Consider the following 15434-nt stretch of genomic DNA (forward strand, 5'->3'; position numbering starts at 1 on the left):
AGGATTGAATGGAAGAGCAGCAGCCAATAGCTCAGACTTGCAGAAATGGGGACGTCGGGTGAGGTGAAACAAGCCGTGCTCAATACAACGCAACGTGAGCAAAGATTCGCAGATCCCTCGGGATCACAGGTTCGTGTATTTGACACCTGGTTATACACCTTTCACATCTATTGTACCAAAGACGCATTTACATTGTCGATAATAAAAAGTCCTATCGTGTTCACTACTTGCCGGTCACTCGCAAGAGCCTCCAAGAGCACCCAAGGAATCCACCTTCGGCTCGGGACTTCGGTCTCCCGGCGTCTGAGCTCTTCCCATCACAGCGGTTGCTGTACCTTCATTCGATCAGGAATCCCTTCTCCATTTCTCATTTCAAACACAACAAATCGATACAGCATGCCTATCAACTGGTGGACAGTAGGAAGCCTCTACGGCGCAGCGTCCGTCGCTTTCGGCGCCTTCGGCGCTCACGGCCTGAAAGCCCGCGGCATCCCGGAGGCAAAGGTCGCCAACTGGGGCACCGCCGCACACTACCAAGTAAATACACGACACTGAAACTTCGATCTAATCAGGGTTTCTTCGCTGACAGAGATTCCCAGCTCATCCACTCCGTCGCCCTGCTCGCAGTCGAGACCGCGTACCCAGGCAAGCAGAAGATCTGGGCCAAGTCGCTGCTGACGGCCGGCATGACGATGTTCAGCGGCTCGATCTACTTGCTGGTTCTCGACCCTCAACGCTTCAAGGTCATGGGCCCCGTGACGCCGCTGGGAGGCACGGCGTTGATTGCGGGCTGGATTGCGTTGGCTGTTGGGACTAGGGGCAGGATCGCGCTGAGGTCGTGAGGGTTGGAGGGTTTGCGTTTGCGGATAGCGGCTCGAGACAGGTAATGTGTGAGTCCGCGAGGTAGCACGTGTTGTGGGACATTATACGATGTAGATGTATGATAGGTGTATTCTTGTAACTATTCTACTCTCTCACGAAGTATGGTCAACCGCGAGGCGATGATGGTCAGAGCCCGCCGCATGGCAATCATTTTCTCAGATTGCATTTACGCGGTGTATTTTTTGTTTGATGGAAGAGGATCAAGTTCTTGTTTTTGGTTGTATCCAGATCTTCTAGATCTGGAGAATGCATGCGGACTGCTTAGAGCGTCTCGCGCAGAGTATGATTCGTGTTCTCGTTTCCGACACGAGAATTTCAGCCAATTGCCAGTCCAAAGGATACAACGACGCTTCGCCTTTGTCTGCTGGACGACCATGAGTTTCGCACTAGCGACTCGAAGAGCCCTGCGTAGTACTTGTCCTCACGTGTCGCACAGCCAGACACCAGCGCGGCGTCGGGTTATTCGCTCTTTTCCTATTCCTCCATTTCTTGATCCACCGACGCTGCGCCTTCGACTGCTGGACGATCGCGGAACCCGCACTCGCGACTCGAAGAGCCCTGCAAAGCGTTTGTTCGCGGTGTCGCCTGGCATTGACCATGGGACTTCCACTAGCGACTCGAAGAGCCCTGCATAGTGTCATTCTCATGGCAACAGCCTGCAGTAACACCAGCGCAGCGCCGGGTTATTCGCTATTTTTCTTTCCTCCATTTCCAGTTCTACTCCGGGTCGGCATGTCGTAAATTCGATTGCCTGGATCGACTGACACCGCACGTACCTCCTCTTTGCCTCGCAAAGCTCTTTAGGTGGATTTGCGTCCCTCATGTGGAGCATTGAAGTCTTTCAGGACCCGAAGATGTTGCCCAGTGGATTGGGTCCCGATCAAGAGTGCTGTCGGAATTGTTCACCGAGCATGCAAAGCTTGCGATGCGCTCATATGCATGATCTAGCTAACACTCGCAATTTGATCGAGCACCTCCGATTATGCGCTGTTTTGAGATTTCCAGCCCTTAGAGTCTCTCACTTGGCGTGTAGCAGCATCTCCTGATAGAGGTCATCGGGCACCTTCCTCGCTAGCTCCAGAGTGACGTCTACGGTCTGCTTCGCTCTCAGAGGCTTGAAGTCAGGTTTCGGACTCGTGGTGTTGAGGAGCTGATCTCTGGCGATGACGAGCTGAGCGACAATGCAAAGAAGGTTGAGATGTGGACCGTAGGCAAAGAGGAAGTCCCAGAGGATGAGCACCTCAGGCAGAGGAGGCGTGCACGCGCACATGGTGAGCACACTGGGGAAGGCGTAGATTTCGGCTTTCATGCCCTTCGAAAGCATGTGATTCGCCAGCTCGGGGTCCAGCAGCTCGAGCAGCCTGTCCACGAGCGCGAGGCCTTTGTGAACGCCGTCCATGCTCCCGCGGACGTAGCCGGGCACTTCCACGGTGATGAAGCGATCGAAGCCTGCGAAAGCCTCGGCTTCGCTGCGGGCGGCGTAGAGGAAAGGCGCGGCCATAACGTTCATGCCTTGCACGTATCCGACACTGGCTACAGAGTTGGTTGTCGAGGCTACATCGCCAGCCTCTGAGCCTTCGGTCCCGGCAAGAGACGCTCTTCCGTGTCGTGTGCTGACCGATGCGGGAGAGTGAAATGTGCCATCGCCGTCGCGCCCGTCTATGCTCTTTGGTATGTCCAGTGTAGGCGGAGACATCCAGCCATTGACGCGAGCCTCGTGAGCATCTTGTAACTTCCAGGCTATTGCATTGAGGACGCGAGAGAGCGTGTTTTCTGTCACGCGGCGTCGGAAGAGAGGGTCAGTGGTCAGTGTGCGGAAGGTGTCGTTGCGGATCTTGTCGTAGGCAGGCGATGCGCCCTGGCGGACGAGGTCAAGGTACGTGTCGGTGCTGAGTGGAGGAGCGTTGAGGAGGATCAACCAGGTGTATGCGCGGAGATCAGACTGCAAACAGTGTCAGTTTGGTTTCAGCAGCGGATTGATGATGTCGCCTACCGTGCCGTCGTTGTTTGCCGGGATCCCATCAAGAAGCACAATCTGGCGGAGCTCCTCGAGGCTTGCTGTAACATCACCGCCCTGAGGACCTCTCTGTAGGAACAGGTCAAGGTTCGTCATTGTGTGCAGGGCTGAGTTGACGTACACAGCCTAGACGTGTGTGCGGTCGCAATGCGGTTGGTGTTAAGGTTAATCCCAGCCAGTCGCGTCGGCAGGCGGGCGGGCGCGTCACCACGCTGGAGCGCTGCATGAAGCGCGCTCCAAAGCGGGGTCGACGGCTCGCACGTGCGCATGAAAATACGGACTGCACTCACTGATACGCAGAAGAGTGAGTACTGCGCTGATAGCTGATAAAGTGTAGGCGCCCGCAAGATTTCTTCCTCGTTTCCTCGCTCTCATACAACTTTCTCGCGGTGATCTTGCCCTATCCCATCTGGCTTCGAGTTAACCCTTCAGCGGCACTCGTCATCGCGCTTCGTCCTCGGTGTTAGGGCCGAAGACGTGGACGTGGCGCTGCTGCTTTGCGGTATCCCTCAGGATGGCACCGCGTTGCTTGTGGTCTCCGAAATCTCGACACTGAGCTCAGCCCGTTAACGGCGGTCGCATCGGGTCAAGGACGCCGCGACCCAGCGGATGAAAGTTACTACGACGAGATCGACCCAACCGCCCGCGTTCTGCAACTCCACCGTGGGTAGCGCCAGTAGTTGAACCATTCGTTAACATGCGCATATAGTGACGACTGAGTGTTGGCGTTCGAAGCCACCCGGGCTCCGTGGGAGGCGGTCGCAGACGGCGGCGCCAGCGCTTTGACCGCTGAACTGCCGGCCGAACAAAGAGCTTACGTAGGCGTCATGTTCGCGTAGAGAAGCACGGCCAGCGCAGTGTCCTCCGTAGGGAGTGTATCTCAATGCTACCGCTACCGTGAGGTGTGAGACGAACTGTGTCTCAGCGTGGTCTCAACCTCGCCACGCCGCGGCCCAGCGCCGAATGCCCGAGAAGTCGCTGTTCTCGCTGGCTCTGCCGTTCCTCAGGGCTACCAGCGGGACCAGAATTCGCGGACCCTGCAAAGTCATGATCACACAATCGAATCCAGTCCTAAAACGTGCCGCTAGCGGGCAGCTGGCCATCACGCAATCCTCTGGCTCTGGCCTGCAGCTCCACCACCGAACGTAATCCGCTTGGCCCTATGGCAATGACCTCGCGGCGATGGCGTCTTTTCTATCGTTGATGTTGCAATTGCTCCCCTGACCTCGCCTTGCTGTCTTCGCGTGCTTGCCACGCTTCTGTCTCTGCTCGCAGCCAACCACGCAGCACCCTCACCCAGCACCGAACGACTGCATCTGCAGATCGCCCCGTCACCCGCGAACCTTCGCCGCCCCGTCGTCTGGGTCGACCATCTCGACGATTGCAGACCGTTACGACGAGCCGTCGTCCCTCGCGTGGTGTTCTCCGGAAGACATCGCGTGCTCATCAACAGCTCTTTGCCTCTCCTCGCGTGCTCTCGCGCCAGCCCGTGTCTGGCCCTTGCCAGGTCCCGGAGCCCTACCTCCTGCCTGCTCCATTGGCTGCCTTCGCTCATGGGCGTGTCTTCCTCCTAGACCTATCGAAAAGCGTTGTTCTTAGCAGCTCCAGAGCAATCTTCGGCCGACTTGGCGCATTGTGGCTGTCAGCCACCACCACTCGTGATCATCTGTCTATTGCTTAAGTAGCGAAGCTTTGCTCGTTCTCCGTCCGCAGAGGTATCGCCCAGCCCTGCCGCGACAACTCAAACATGGCGAGCACCACCAGCAAGATTGGCCATGGCCTTGCAAAGGGCCTCGGCATCAAGCTTGACTACCGCGACGAAACCGGCAACAACAAGCTTTCTCGCGGTGAGTCTGTCTTCTCGGTCACGAGTGCAGATTCCTACCAAGAGGAGGAGCCCACCTCTGCCGAGTGGCTCGCCTCCATCTGGCCCAGCAAGCAAGACACCTGGCGTTACATCCGCAACCTGTTTCCCTTCACCCATTGGATCACCCGCTACAACCTACAATGGCTCTATGGAGATCTCGTTGCGGGTAAGTCTTCCTGTTTGTGCCAGCTCGACAATGAAGCTGTTGCTAACCCGCATCAGGTATCACTATCGGTGCCGTCGTCGTGCCCCAGAGTATGGCATATGCTAGGCTCGCGGCTCTGCCGGTCGAATATGGCCTGTACTCGTCCTTCATGGGTGTATTAATCTACTGGTTCTTCGCAACCTCGAAAGATATCACCATCGGCGTAAGTTTCTGTCGCAGAGTTCAGAGCTTTGCAAGTGGTCGCTAATACAACTCCACAGCCTGTCGCAGTCATGTCCACCCTGGTCGGCGATATCGTACTGGAAGCTGGCCGCACGAACCCGGAAATTGCACCTCAAGACATTGCGATTGCGCTTGCAGTCCTTGTTGGAGGAATCGTTACTGGCCTGGGACTCCTCCGACTTGGCTGGATCGTGGACCTCATCTCTCTTCCAGCCATCTCTGCCTTCATGACTGGTTCTGCAATTTCCATTGCTGTTGGTCAAGTCAGAGATTTGATGGGTATCACCCTCTCAAAAGGAAGCACACGAGACGAACCGTACAAGGTCATTATCCACACATTGCAAGGCTTGCCCTCAACATCGCTCGACGCCGCGCTTGGCCTGACCGCTCTTACTATGCTCTACTTGATTCGCAGCGGTTTCAACTACCTGGCGCGGAAGCAGCCTCACCGTAGAAGACTTTGGTTCTTCTGCAACACGCTAAGGACTGCTTTCGTCATCCTGCTTTACACCCTCATCAGTTGGGCGTGCCACAGATACCTCCCTGACCGCAGCTCGTACTCTGCGACAGAGCTCACCAGATGGAAGATTCTTGGACCCGTCCCTCGTGGCTTTACTCACGCCGCTGTGCCCAAGATGAACTCCACAATCATCAATCTCTTCACAAGCCAGCTTCCCGTATCGGTCATTGTCTTGCTCATTGAGCACATCTCAATCGCCAAGTCCTTTGGTAGGGTCAACAATTACACCATCAACCCTTCGCAGGAACTCGTTGCCATCGGTGTAACAAATCTTCTGGCCCCCTTCCTGGGAGGTTACCCTGCCACTGGCTCGTTCTCCCGCACTGCCATTAAGTCGAAGGCTGGTGTCCGCACTCCATTGGCTGGTGTTATCACGGCAGTCGTCGTCCTTCTCGCGATCTACGCGCTTACGGTGGTCTTCTTCTACATCCCGAACTCTGCGCTATCTGCCGTCATCATTCACGCAGTAGGAGACTTGATCACTCCTCCGAACACGGTCTACCAGTTTTGGAAGATCTCACCCCTGGAAGCGCTGGTTTTCCTTCTTGGTGTGTTTGTCACCGTCTTCTCCAGTATTGAAGATGGCATCTACGTGACGGTGTCATGCTCTTTTGGCATCTTCTTGTTCCGTGTCTTCAAAGCACAAGGCCGATTCCTCGGTCGGGTACAGATCCACTCCGTGGTCGGTGATCACGTCTTGGACGAGACCCGGACAACCTCGCGCAAGCCAAACAACGACCCGAACAACTCTACTCGCAACATCTACCTGCCAATTTCACACGCCGACGGCTCGAACCCGAGCCTGGACGTCAACCATCCGCACCCTGGTGTCTTCATCTACCGCTTCTCGGAAGGCTACAACTATCCCAACGCGAATCACTACCTCGACTACATGGTCGAAGTGATTTTCAAGGAGACTCAAAGGACCGATCCGGCTACTTACGGGCGCCTTGGCGATCGCCCGTGGAATGATCCTGGCCCTCGCAGGGGCAAGACAGCGCCAAACGACTCGCACAAGCCCACCCTCAAAGCGATCATCCTTGATTTCTCGTCTGTTAACAACGTCGATGTAACATCCGTGCAGCATCTTATCGATGTTCGCAACCAGCTCGATCGCCACGCCGCTCCTGACACCGTTCAATGGCACTTTGCGTCGATTAACAACCGATGGACAAAACGCGCTTTGGTCAACGCTGGTTTCGGGTACCCCACTCCGCACGGCGACGGAGGCTTCCACCGGTGGAAACCGATTTTCTCTGTGGCTGATATGGGCGGCGCGCAGTCTGCTGCCGCAGCTGCGGAGACTGAACTCAATTCTCGTCACTTGAGAAGAGAGCACACCAGAGACATTGAGGATGGCACCCAAAGGCAAGATTTCCAGCCTGTGCCACAGACCGTGAGCGGTGGTGATGATTTTGAGGCTGAGATCGTCAAGTCCTCGGCCTACAGCACGGCTCCTGCGAACAACAACATCGCTGTCGTTGCTGGTCTCAACAGGCCTTTCTTCCACCTTGATCTCACAAGCGCGGTCGAGAGCGCGATCAACAACATTGAGGTCCTTGCGCCGGCTCGGCCGACGGACGACGCCAGCTCTGAAGACCAGGGCAACGATGGCAAGGACACGCCGGCGACTTCTTGATGCGTTTCCGCATAGAGGGTCTTTTCTTTTTAATCTCCGAATTTTTCAAAGCCTAATGTTGGTTTGCACTGAAAAGCATTTGGGAGACCTTTTCCGCATTTCTACGACATTATAGATGAGGGCAGTTCCCTCGCATCTGGACGGTTTATTTTTGGGCATTCTAAGCGTACATACACGGCACATGCATCATTTCATGGGTCTTGGTCTCACCCGAACAACCCAATGCACAGATTTATACGGCTCTGCCGTTTTCCTCTTTCACGAAATCTTCCTCTCAATGTTCACGGCATGTGCTTCCTCCCAAGGTCATCCGTAATTATCTGGCTGCGCAAAGCAAACAGCATTATTATTGGTCAGCTGCTGATGGCTCGTCCACTCACCCACGTTCTGATCGTACTTGTCACAGGCACGATGCAAGGCGTGTCCCTTGAGGATCGTCAGAAAGAGCTCTCAATGAAGAACCGCCTTCGATAATAGCATCCCACATAAAGCTTCAGGAGTCAGCCCCGCGGGTACGTACCCTGGTATCCTTGTCCATCCCGTGTTTCACATTCAGACAAGGTTGTCAGCACGAGGCGGGGTCGCCGGGCATGCTGACTTCCTGCTCTTTGTTTACCAGCTCCTGCATGGCTTCCCGTCCAGCGATATCAACCCAGCGCTGACCGGTTGTTTTCGTTCAAACGCGCAGGTCGCACAACATCATCTTGGTCACGCTCAGCTCTCGAGAGTCTTTGTTGGACGGCGGGCTGGGCGAGTACCTAGCTGTTAGGTCGTCCTGCCGAGCGCGGCTCCGTCTTCTCTCGTCTGGAATCCACATCCTTTTGACAGGACTTTCACTTGAATCTGCAAAATGGCATCTTCCAATCAAGAAGTTATCTCCCCCATCCGCACCGAGAAGCCCGACTTCATCGTCTCAGCCGCCAGCATCAACGCCGAGCCCGTGGAGCTGGACAGCACGCCAGCTTCGCCTTCGAAGGTGCGCCTCCGGGGAGCATCGAGAGACGAGCTCATTGCGGAATTGAGCGAAGAAGAGAAAGAGGTGAGTCGCCCTGACGGTCTTTGGCTCTTTTCTTGAGGCTCGGAATCTTTTGGGTTCGGCAGGAACCTGTCTCTGGCTCCTGGCTGACGTTGCTGCCATCAGAAACGCAAGCGCCTGCTTGAACAGCGACAAGGCGACCCAGCCGTCCTCGTCGACATCCCACAGACGCCTGGAGCGGACGAAATCGAGAAGGGTCGTCAGCTTCCGAGCGATTGGCATAATTACATGCTCAGCAATCACGGGACAAAGGCTTAAGATGGGTACTTCCGCGAGGAATGCGGGCTGAGCACCGCTTGGGCATCCGTCTCAACCATGAATCACGAAACGGTCTACGATACTTTGGAGCATATTGTTGTTTCTTTTCGCGAAGCTGACGTGTACTTACACTCGTACCTATAGCTACCGGAAATGGACGGTCGAAGTCTAGATTCGCCTTTGTTCTTGAAGGCTTCCATTGTTGCCACACCCGCCGACTTCACCAGAGTAAGTCGGGCACGTCGCCTTTGTCTCATGATGTCTAGCACCGTCACTTTCGAGCTGTACTCACTAAGTCCCGTATGTTCCATGCGCGGCAACCATGTTCATCGATTCGAGGCCAGTGACCGGCTATGGCGAGACCGCCGGCTGGAAGATGCCATTTGACGCCCAGGAACCGACACCTAGAGCTCCCCCGAGGAGGCCTCAGCTACTCACAGCCCAGTCTTCTGCTTCCTCGCTTGCCGGAATGGAACAGACTATCCCACCAACTTTGAAGAGACCGCCTCTCACCACTGCAAATAGCTCAAAATCATCCTTGGCCGGCATGGAACAAACGATCATGCCCTTCACGGACTTCACGAGACAAACACTACCGATCGAAGAAACCAAGCCGCTTCCGCCGACGCCACTGAGGCGTAGGAGGTCATCTCTCGGAGGCAATGTTTCGGCCTCCCCGCGAGAGGTCTCTCCCTCTGCGCCGCCTCGAAGATCTTCCAGCATTTACAGCCGGACAGTGAGCCAATGGCTTCCAGACTCTCCCATTTGGACAGTGTCAGACCTTGCAGATAACCCGGTCCCTGCTCTTCCACACGAGATCCTCAGACCGATAGCTTACAGCGCCAGCACGCCGCAGCTCGTCGAGAAGGACCCCGCGCCGCCTTTACTACAACCCAGGACATACCAGCCCTTGCTCACGACTCCGTCTCCAACCATTAGCAGACGCACGACGCCATCGCCCAACCCGGCACCCGTGAGAGAAGAAACGCGATCATCAACACTGTTACCTGTCACGGAAGAGAAAGCCCGGATCCCCAAAACCCACCTCCGTACCGTGTCTCTCGAGAAAGCCAATGCCGCTTCCAAAGCGCCGGGAGCAGAGCACCTGCTACCTGAAGAGCTCCGCGCGAAGTCGAGGGGGACAACCGTCCGAAAGTCCCGGTCTCTCGAGCCCGTCGTCAAGGAACCCATCGTGCGAGACACGCTGGCCATGTTTGGCAGATCAATCGATTCGCCTCCAATGCCGCCCGAGATCCCTGCAATGACTTTGGTGGATTCTGAAGGCAGAGATCGCGTAGTTGGATCTCCGAGACTAAGCGCGGCGCCTTTGCCGGGTTTTGCGTTTCCACAGGAGACGGTGCAGAGCTTCTATCCTATGATCGATGCTTTTCCGGTTGATAGAAATCCGCCTAGGAATATGGTTCCGCCTGCTACACAGGATCAGCATGATTTTCAGTATGAAATCCCTCACCGCCAAGGGTATGAATTTGAAGATGAGGAGAGAGGGAGGACTTTCCAACGGGGACCGCCATACCCTAACCAGCAGTACAACCAGCTAAACAGTCAACGACGACATGCGAGCTCACCTGATAGAAAGAACGATGGAACTCAGCAGATGGCACACGATTATGATTCCTTGTTGGCAGACCGATTTCGAGAGAATTCTGCGTCGACAGTATCGAATACTGTCGAGACTGATGCTGATGTCGGTCAACACATGAGGATGGTCCCACAGCCTCTGTTCCATAGTAAGCCCACGCAGACGCGGAAAATGAGCAGCCGGAACGACAGCGGGACTGGTTCCATCTCGCCATTCCACAGACGAGAGCAGAGCGGCAGCAGCTTCTCCTCGCAATCGCGGAGCCCAGGTCACCGCTATCTGCCTTCGCTGCCGCCACGCCTATCCCTCACCAAGAAGCTCCGTCGACGAAGCAGCATGGGCACCATCCCAATATCCCCACCCTTACAATACAACTCTACCTACACCACCCCAATGCCCTCCATACCTCAACCCCGCATCCTCCCGCGCCACCGCCGCAACAGCAACGACAACCGCGTCTCCGCCTACTGGCACATCCCCACCGCCGGCGGCACCGAGCTCCTCTTCCGCCGCAGCAACGAAAGACCAACCCCCGCCCTCAAGTCCCCCGGCGTCCCCCTCCTCGCAGCGGACATCATCGCCCAGCGCCTCCTGACCCCCGAAGTGACCCCCGAGCCCACGCCCCTAGCCCACCCAACCTCCACCACCACCAGCATCACCACCACAAAGCCGCCCAAAGAACTAACAGCCAAACAAGCCCTCCTCGCCCGCATCACCAAAGGCGCCGCCAAATACGCCGAGCAGCTCACGCGGCCCGCGGGCCACGACCCCCGGCTCCCGCCCGAGCGGCCCCCGCCGCCCCAAAACCAGCACGCCCACGAACCCCTCACGCTCCAGGCAATCCAGGACATGCTGTCCCCTCCGCCACCCTCGCAGTGGCTCCCAAGCCCCCCGAAACGTCCCACGCACGCCGCGCGCCCCAGCCTCGGCTGGTCGAGCGCCGCGAAGCAGGCGTTTGACTCCTCGAACGGGCACCGCCAGCAGCAGCAGCAGCACAAGCCGTCCGTGACGGCGTACACGCACGTCGTGGCGCCCGCGCGGCCGCTGGACGAGCGGGGGATGGGCGGGGCGGCAGACGAGGAGCGGCCGGGGGCGCGGCGGGGGAGTTTGTTTTCGTCGCTGCGGGAGCTGAGGCGGGAGGTGAAAGCTGAGAGGAGGCGGGAGGATATAAAGCGGAGTATTAGGGTTGTGGGGGTGCCTGGGGAAGTGGAGGTGGTAAGGGGGAGGAGTGCGGAGGGGCAGCGGGAGAGGGAAGAGGACGAGAGACCGGCGGTGGCGAGTGGGTGGGGGCGGAGGATGAGTTGGATTGGGGGCGGGATGGTGTGAGGATTTTGAATTGGGTAGTCGAATGTTGTATACATCTGGAATCTTATCTGTATCGATCAAAAAGCAGCAGTAGTAGTAGTAATAGCACAGGGTTTTCAGCTTGATCCTATTTGCTGACAGGAAAGCCAATTAGCAACAACGCCCGATAGTGGTCCCGGGTCGTGTGCTCGTTCAGGTCCATATCCAGTAGCTGTCTCGCTCGCCGAAACCAGATCCGCTAAAATCCAAAAATGAAAGAATGCCGCCTATGCATGGCTGTGTAGCCTTTGCTTCCCCATAGGAATGATGGAAACCTCTCGGTTTCCCGCGACTCGCTAAATGATTGGTGAGATGATTAGAACTCCCAGTCCTCGCCAACACTCTTGATAGCCCAGTCGAACTTCTCGCGAAGGGTCTTTGAGAAGAAACGCTCGATGGGGACGTCGAACTTCTTGGAGAAGACGACAGTAAGGCGCGGGTCTATGTAGTTCTGTTGATTGTTAGCGACTGGTCACGACGGTAAGGTAAGCCTTGCTGGGACAACTTACGATCTTGGAAGTACCGAGGGCAACCTCCTTGTTGTTCTCGCGATCCTCGCTTTGGGTCTTGGCCGTTGCGATGCGCTGATCCAACTTCTCGATTTGCGCCTCGTACTTGTCCACAGAGGGACCCTTGCCCTCAGCCTCGACCTTGCCGGTCTTCAGCTCCTTCTTAAACTTGGTCTCAAGATCGGTGGCGACAGCCATTCTGTCCTGAAGCTCCTTGGCCTTCATGGGCTTTTGACCCTCAGCTTCAAGCTTTTCGTTCTCCTTATCGAACTTCTTCTGAATCTTGATCTTCTCCTGCTCGACAAGAGAAGCCTGGTGCTCCTTGACCCAGTCGCCGCTCAAATCTTCCGGCAGCGCGAAGTAATCCGCGCCCTTCTTCTTCTTGATCTTGTTGTCGATATCGAGCATCATCTGCTTGATACGCCACTGCTGGTAACGCATGCCGTTAATCTTGTCCTCCATCTTCTCCATGGTCTGCGCGTGGGAGGCGGCAACAGTGCGCTTGTGGTTACAGAGAATGGCGACCTCACGGTTGGCGTTGTTGTAATCTTTGACCTTTTCAGGGATCGTACCGGTAGACTTCATCTTCTTGAGTAGCTCGGCCATGGTCCAGGAGGCGTTGTAAGTACGGAAGACCTTAGCGGTTAGACCAGGCATGTAGTTCGAAAGATGCTTGTTGAGACCAGAGGTAGTGAGACGATCGAAAACCTCGTCGCCCTCCTTCTTCGGCGAACGCTTGAAAATCTTCAAGTTCTTGAAGACCTGAGGGTCGACCTTGACCTCGTCGTAGAAGCGGATCGAATCCTTACCAAGGAAGTCAAAGATGACGGTCTCCGGCGGGCGAAGAGTGACGTGCTCGAATTTGAGAGAACAGCAACCAACAGTATCCGCCTCATCCTCACCCTTCTCGTTTCCGGCACGCAGGGCGAACTGATCGATGAGGTAGACTGCGGTGGCACGCTGACGCTCAGCCATGACCTCAGACTTGAGCTCGCGCGCATAATCCTTACGAATAGCGTCGATGTGGAGTTTCAGTTCGCGCGCTTTCTCGAATTTCTTGTAATCGCTTTGTCCCTTGATGTCCGAGTTGGCAGCCAGCATGACATACTTATAGTTGCCGTTGATATTCTCCTGCCACATCGCGAGCCAAGTACCTTCTTGGTCGTGCTTCACTTCCTTCCACTTGTGGCCGGCCGGAGGCGCAGGAACCATAGCCTCTTTACCGATATTGATGGTGATTTGCTCCGGAGTCACGCGCTTCTTGAAACGGCCAGTCTTCGGGTGCTCGCCGCGGCCGCGGAACAGACCCGGAGGTTCGACACGGAAGTTGCCAACCTTCTGCTTACGGCCATCCCACATGCAGAACATGAACGGAGCCTCTTTCTCGTCTTTCTCAGCTTTGATCTTCTTCTTGTCGGCAGCAGAGAGGGCCTTCTTAGCCTGGCGCTCAGCATCCACGTGGTTGAAGATAGGCTGGAAGTCACACTTCTCGAACTTGAGGATCTTGACTTTGTTGCCGTCCTTATCCTTGCCATGGCCAGTCTTATCCAGTACCTCTTTGAAGTCCGCGAAGAAATTCTTTTGGAAAGTCGGGTTCTCAACGTTGTGGGTGGAGTTTAGCATGCCACCAAAAGCGTGCGCGATTTCCTCGGCTTTGATGTCCAGTGTGACGGGCACGCCATCGTAGAGCATCTTGACGTTCTTGGGAAGCGGTTCGTACTCCGGGGGGAAGACTACACCGTTATGCTCGAGTGTCGTCCATTTTGTCGTGCCATCGCCCTTGGTTGGGTCTTCCCACCAGCGGTACTCTTCTTCTCCCTCCTCGCCTTCCTCAAGGTCTTCTTCCTTGACCTTGCCTTTACCCTTCTTGGCCGAGGCGGGCTCAGCTTTAGGCGCGGCCTTGGTCTTTTTCGCAGCGGGAGCCTTCTTGGTCAAGGGCGCATCGTCATCCGATTCTTCCTTCTTGACCTTCTTTGTCCCGTTCGCTTGCTTCTTCGGCGCAGGCTTTTTGGCTAGAGGCTTGTCGTCTTCGCTGTCGCTCTCTTTCTTAGCCGCCTTGCGCTTGGCTTCGCCAGATTTTGAGGCCCGGCGCGTAGCAGCAGCCTGCTTTCCAGCCTTTTTCTCCATGGCGGCCTTTTCCTTTTGCAATTTTTCGCCGAGCGGGACGTCGTCATCGGATTCCTCGCCGATCTGGTGAGCAGTAGCCCTGATGGGACCTGACTTCTTCAGAGGCACGTCGTCGTCGTCGTCGGATTCAGCGGCCGCTGAGGTCTTTCGTCGCTTCTGCTGTTCGAGAGTCAGCTCTCCGGTTCGCGCAAAAGTGTGGTCAGCGGACAGAATCGCGCACCAGTGGAACATCGTCATCCTCAGAGTCGGATGCGTCCTTGTAGCTCTTGCCGTTCGGAAGCGAAGCTTTGCGCTTGCCGTTGACAGCAGCGCCATTGGTCGCGGGCTGATCGACATCCATGTTGTCGTCGTCCACCGGACCAAAAGCTATGCTGACTCCAGGCTTGACGGTGTCGCTGTCGGTGGTAGGCATATCCTTGTCCATGGCGGCGTCGGTTGATTTAGAGATAGTCTCAGAGGATTTGGCTGCAGCGGCGGGTGTCAGTGGGTGCGCGCATGCAGCGGTAGACGAGTGATGAGGTATATAAATGCAAGTGCAGGGTGCGGAGTGAATAGCAAAGAACAATTGAGATCAATAGCTTGCGCGGCAGTGAGCGAGGTTGGGAGGCAAAATTTGGCTAAGTCCCCACCCAGGTGAGGATTGACTTAGTCAAAACACGCGCTCCGCTCAGCTCAGCCCGGCAGCAAACTGCGTCACTCCTGAGGCAAACAGAGGGATGCACGTGACGTACCTTTGACCAAGGGCTGGTCGTCGTCTGATGAGCTGGACATTTTGCCGGCAGTGAAGTAGGACCAGGGCGTGCGCGGGCAGGTCAATGAGGGCGGGCTGCGGACCTCGCGCTCTGGAGAAGTGGAAGAATGGACGTGTCGCGCCTGGCGGCAGGCGGATGCAGGCAAGCGGGCAGGCGAGCGCGTGAAGGTGCGCGTGAGCGCTGGCCCGAGTCGCCAGCAGCTGGAGAGGGAGAGAATAATGCTGGAAGGACAGTTGTGTGCGGTGCAGATGCCGCGCGTAGTGAGGGAGCGTGAAAGAGTCAGAAAGGAAGGTTAGAGTGAAGGTAAGTAAGGTAAGTATCCAGGTGGTAAATGGGAACGAGAAGCGCCTCTCGCCCTGTATGCCAGCGACACGCATCGCCGCCGGCACGTGACAGCCGCCTGCCAGCGCGGGACAGGCCGGAGACCGGGCCGCGCCAAGGCTTCTCCTGCGAACCCGACCTCAATCGCAGCAGCTTCAGACTGCACTGGCGCCG

The 15434-nt window shown here is 56.3% G+C and overlaps 5 protein-coding genes across 5 annotated transcripts; 3 read left to right on the forward strand and 2 right to left on the reverse strand.

Annotated features, from left to right (window-relative positions):
- Positions 1–159: 159 nt before the first annotated feature.
- WHR41_05110 (uncharacterized protein) lies at positions 160–981 on the forward strand. Its single transcript, XM_069373715.1, has 2 exons — positions 160–537; positions 600–981. Exons 1-2 carry the CDS (start codon positions 397–399, stop codon positions 840–842), a joined length of 384 nt encoding a protein of 127 aa, XP_069228958.1. The 5' UTR covers positions 160–396; the 3' UTR covers positions 843–981.
- Positions 924–3054, reverse strand: WHR41_05111 (uncharacterized protein). The gene is made up of 2 exons (XM_069373716.1): positions 2876–3054; positions 924–2824 (listed from the first exon to the last, which is right to left on the reverse strand). The coding sequence occupies exons 1-2, from the start codon at positions 2993–2995 to the stop codon at positions 1901–1903; spliced, it is 1044 nt and encodes a 347-aa protein (XP_069228957.1). The 5' UTR covers positions 2996–3054; the 3' UTR covers positions 924–1900.
- Positions 3055–3268: 214 nt separating this feature from the next.
- On the forward strand, positions 3269–7544 carry WHR41_05112 (uncharacterized protein). The gene is made up of 3 exons (XM_069373717.1): positions 3269–4932; positions 4989–5134; positions 5193–7544. Exons 1-3 carry the CDS (start codon positions 4647–4649, stop codon positions 7311–7313), a joined length of 2553 nt encoding a protein of 850 aa, XP_069228956.1. The 5' UTR covers positions 3269–4646; the 3' UTR covers positions 7314–7544.
- Positions 7545–7879: 335 nt separating this feature from the next.
- Positions 7880–8784, forward strand: WHR41_05113 (uncharacterized protein). Its single transcript, XM_069373718.1, has 2 exons — positions 7880–8352; positions 8455–8784. The coding sequence occupies exons 1-2, from the start codon at positions 8164–8166 to the stop codon at positions 8605–8607; spliced, it is 342 nt and encodes a 113-aa protein (XP_069228955.1). The 5' UTR covers positions 7880–8163; the 3' UTR covers positions 8608–8784.
- Positions 8785–11536: 2752 nt separating this feature from the next.
- WHR41_05114 (uncharacterized protein) lies at positions 11537–15254 on the reverse strand. Its single transcript, XM_069373719.1, has 4 exons — positions 14919–15254; positions 14408–14652; positions 12061–14346; positions 11537–12002 (listed from the first exon to the last, which is right to left on the reverse strand). The coding sequence occupies exons 1-4, from the start codon at positions 14956–14958 to the stop codon at positions 11868–11870; spliced, it is 2706 nt and encodes a 901-aa protein (XP_069228954.1). The 5' UTR covers positions 14959–15254; the 3' UTR covers positions 11537–11867.
- Between the last annotated feature and the right edge of the window lie 180 nt (positions 15255–15434).

This window comes from Cladosporium halotolerans (genome assembly GCF_011745625.1).
Source record: "Cladosporium halotolerans strain TM138-S3 chromosome Unknown Sca17, whole genome shotgun sequence".
Taxonomy (NCBI): Eukaryota; Fungi; Ascomycota; class Dothideomycetes; order Cladosporiales; family Cladosporiaceae; genus Cladosporium; species Cladosporium halotolerans.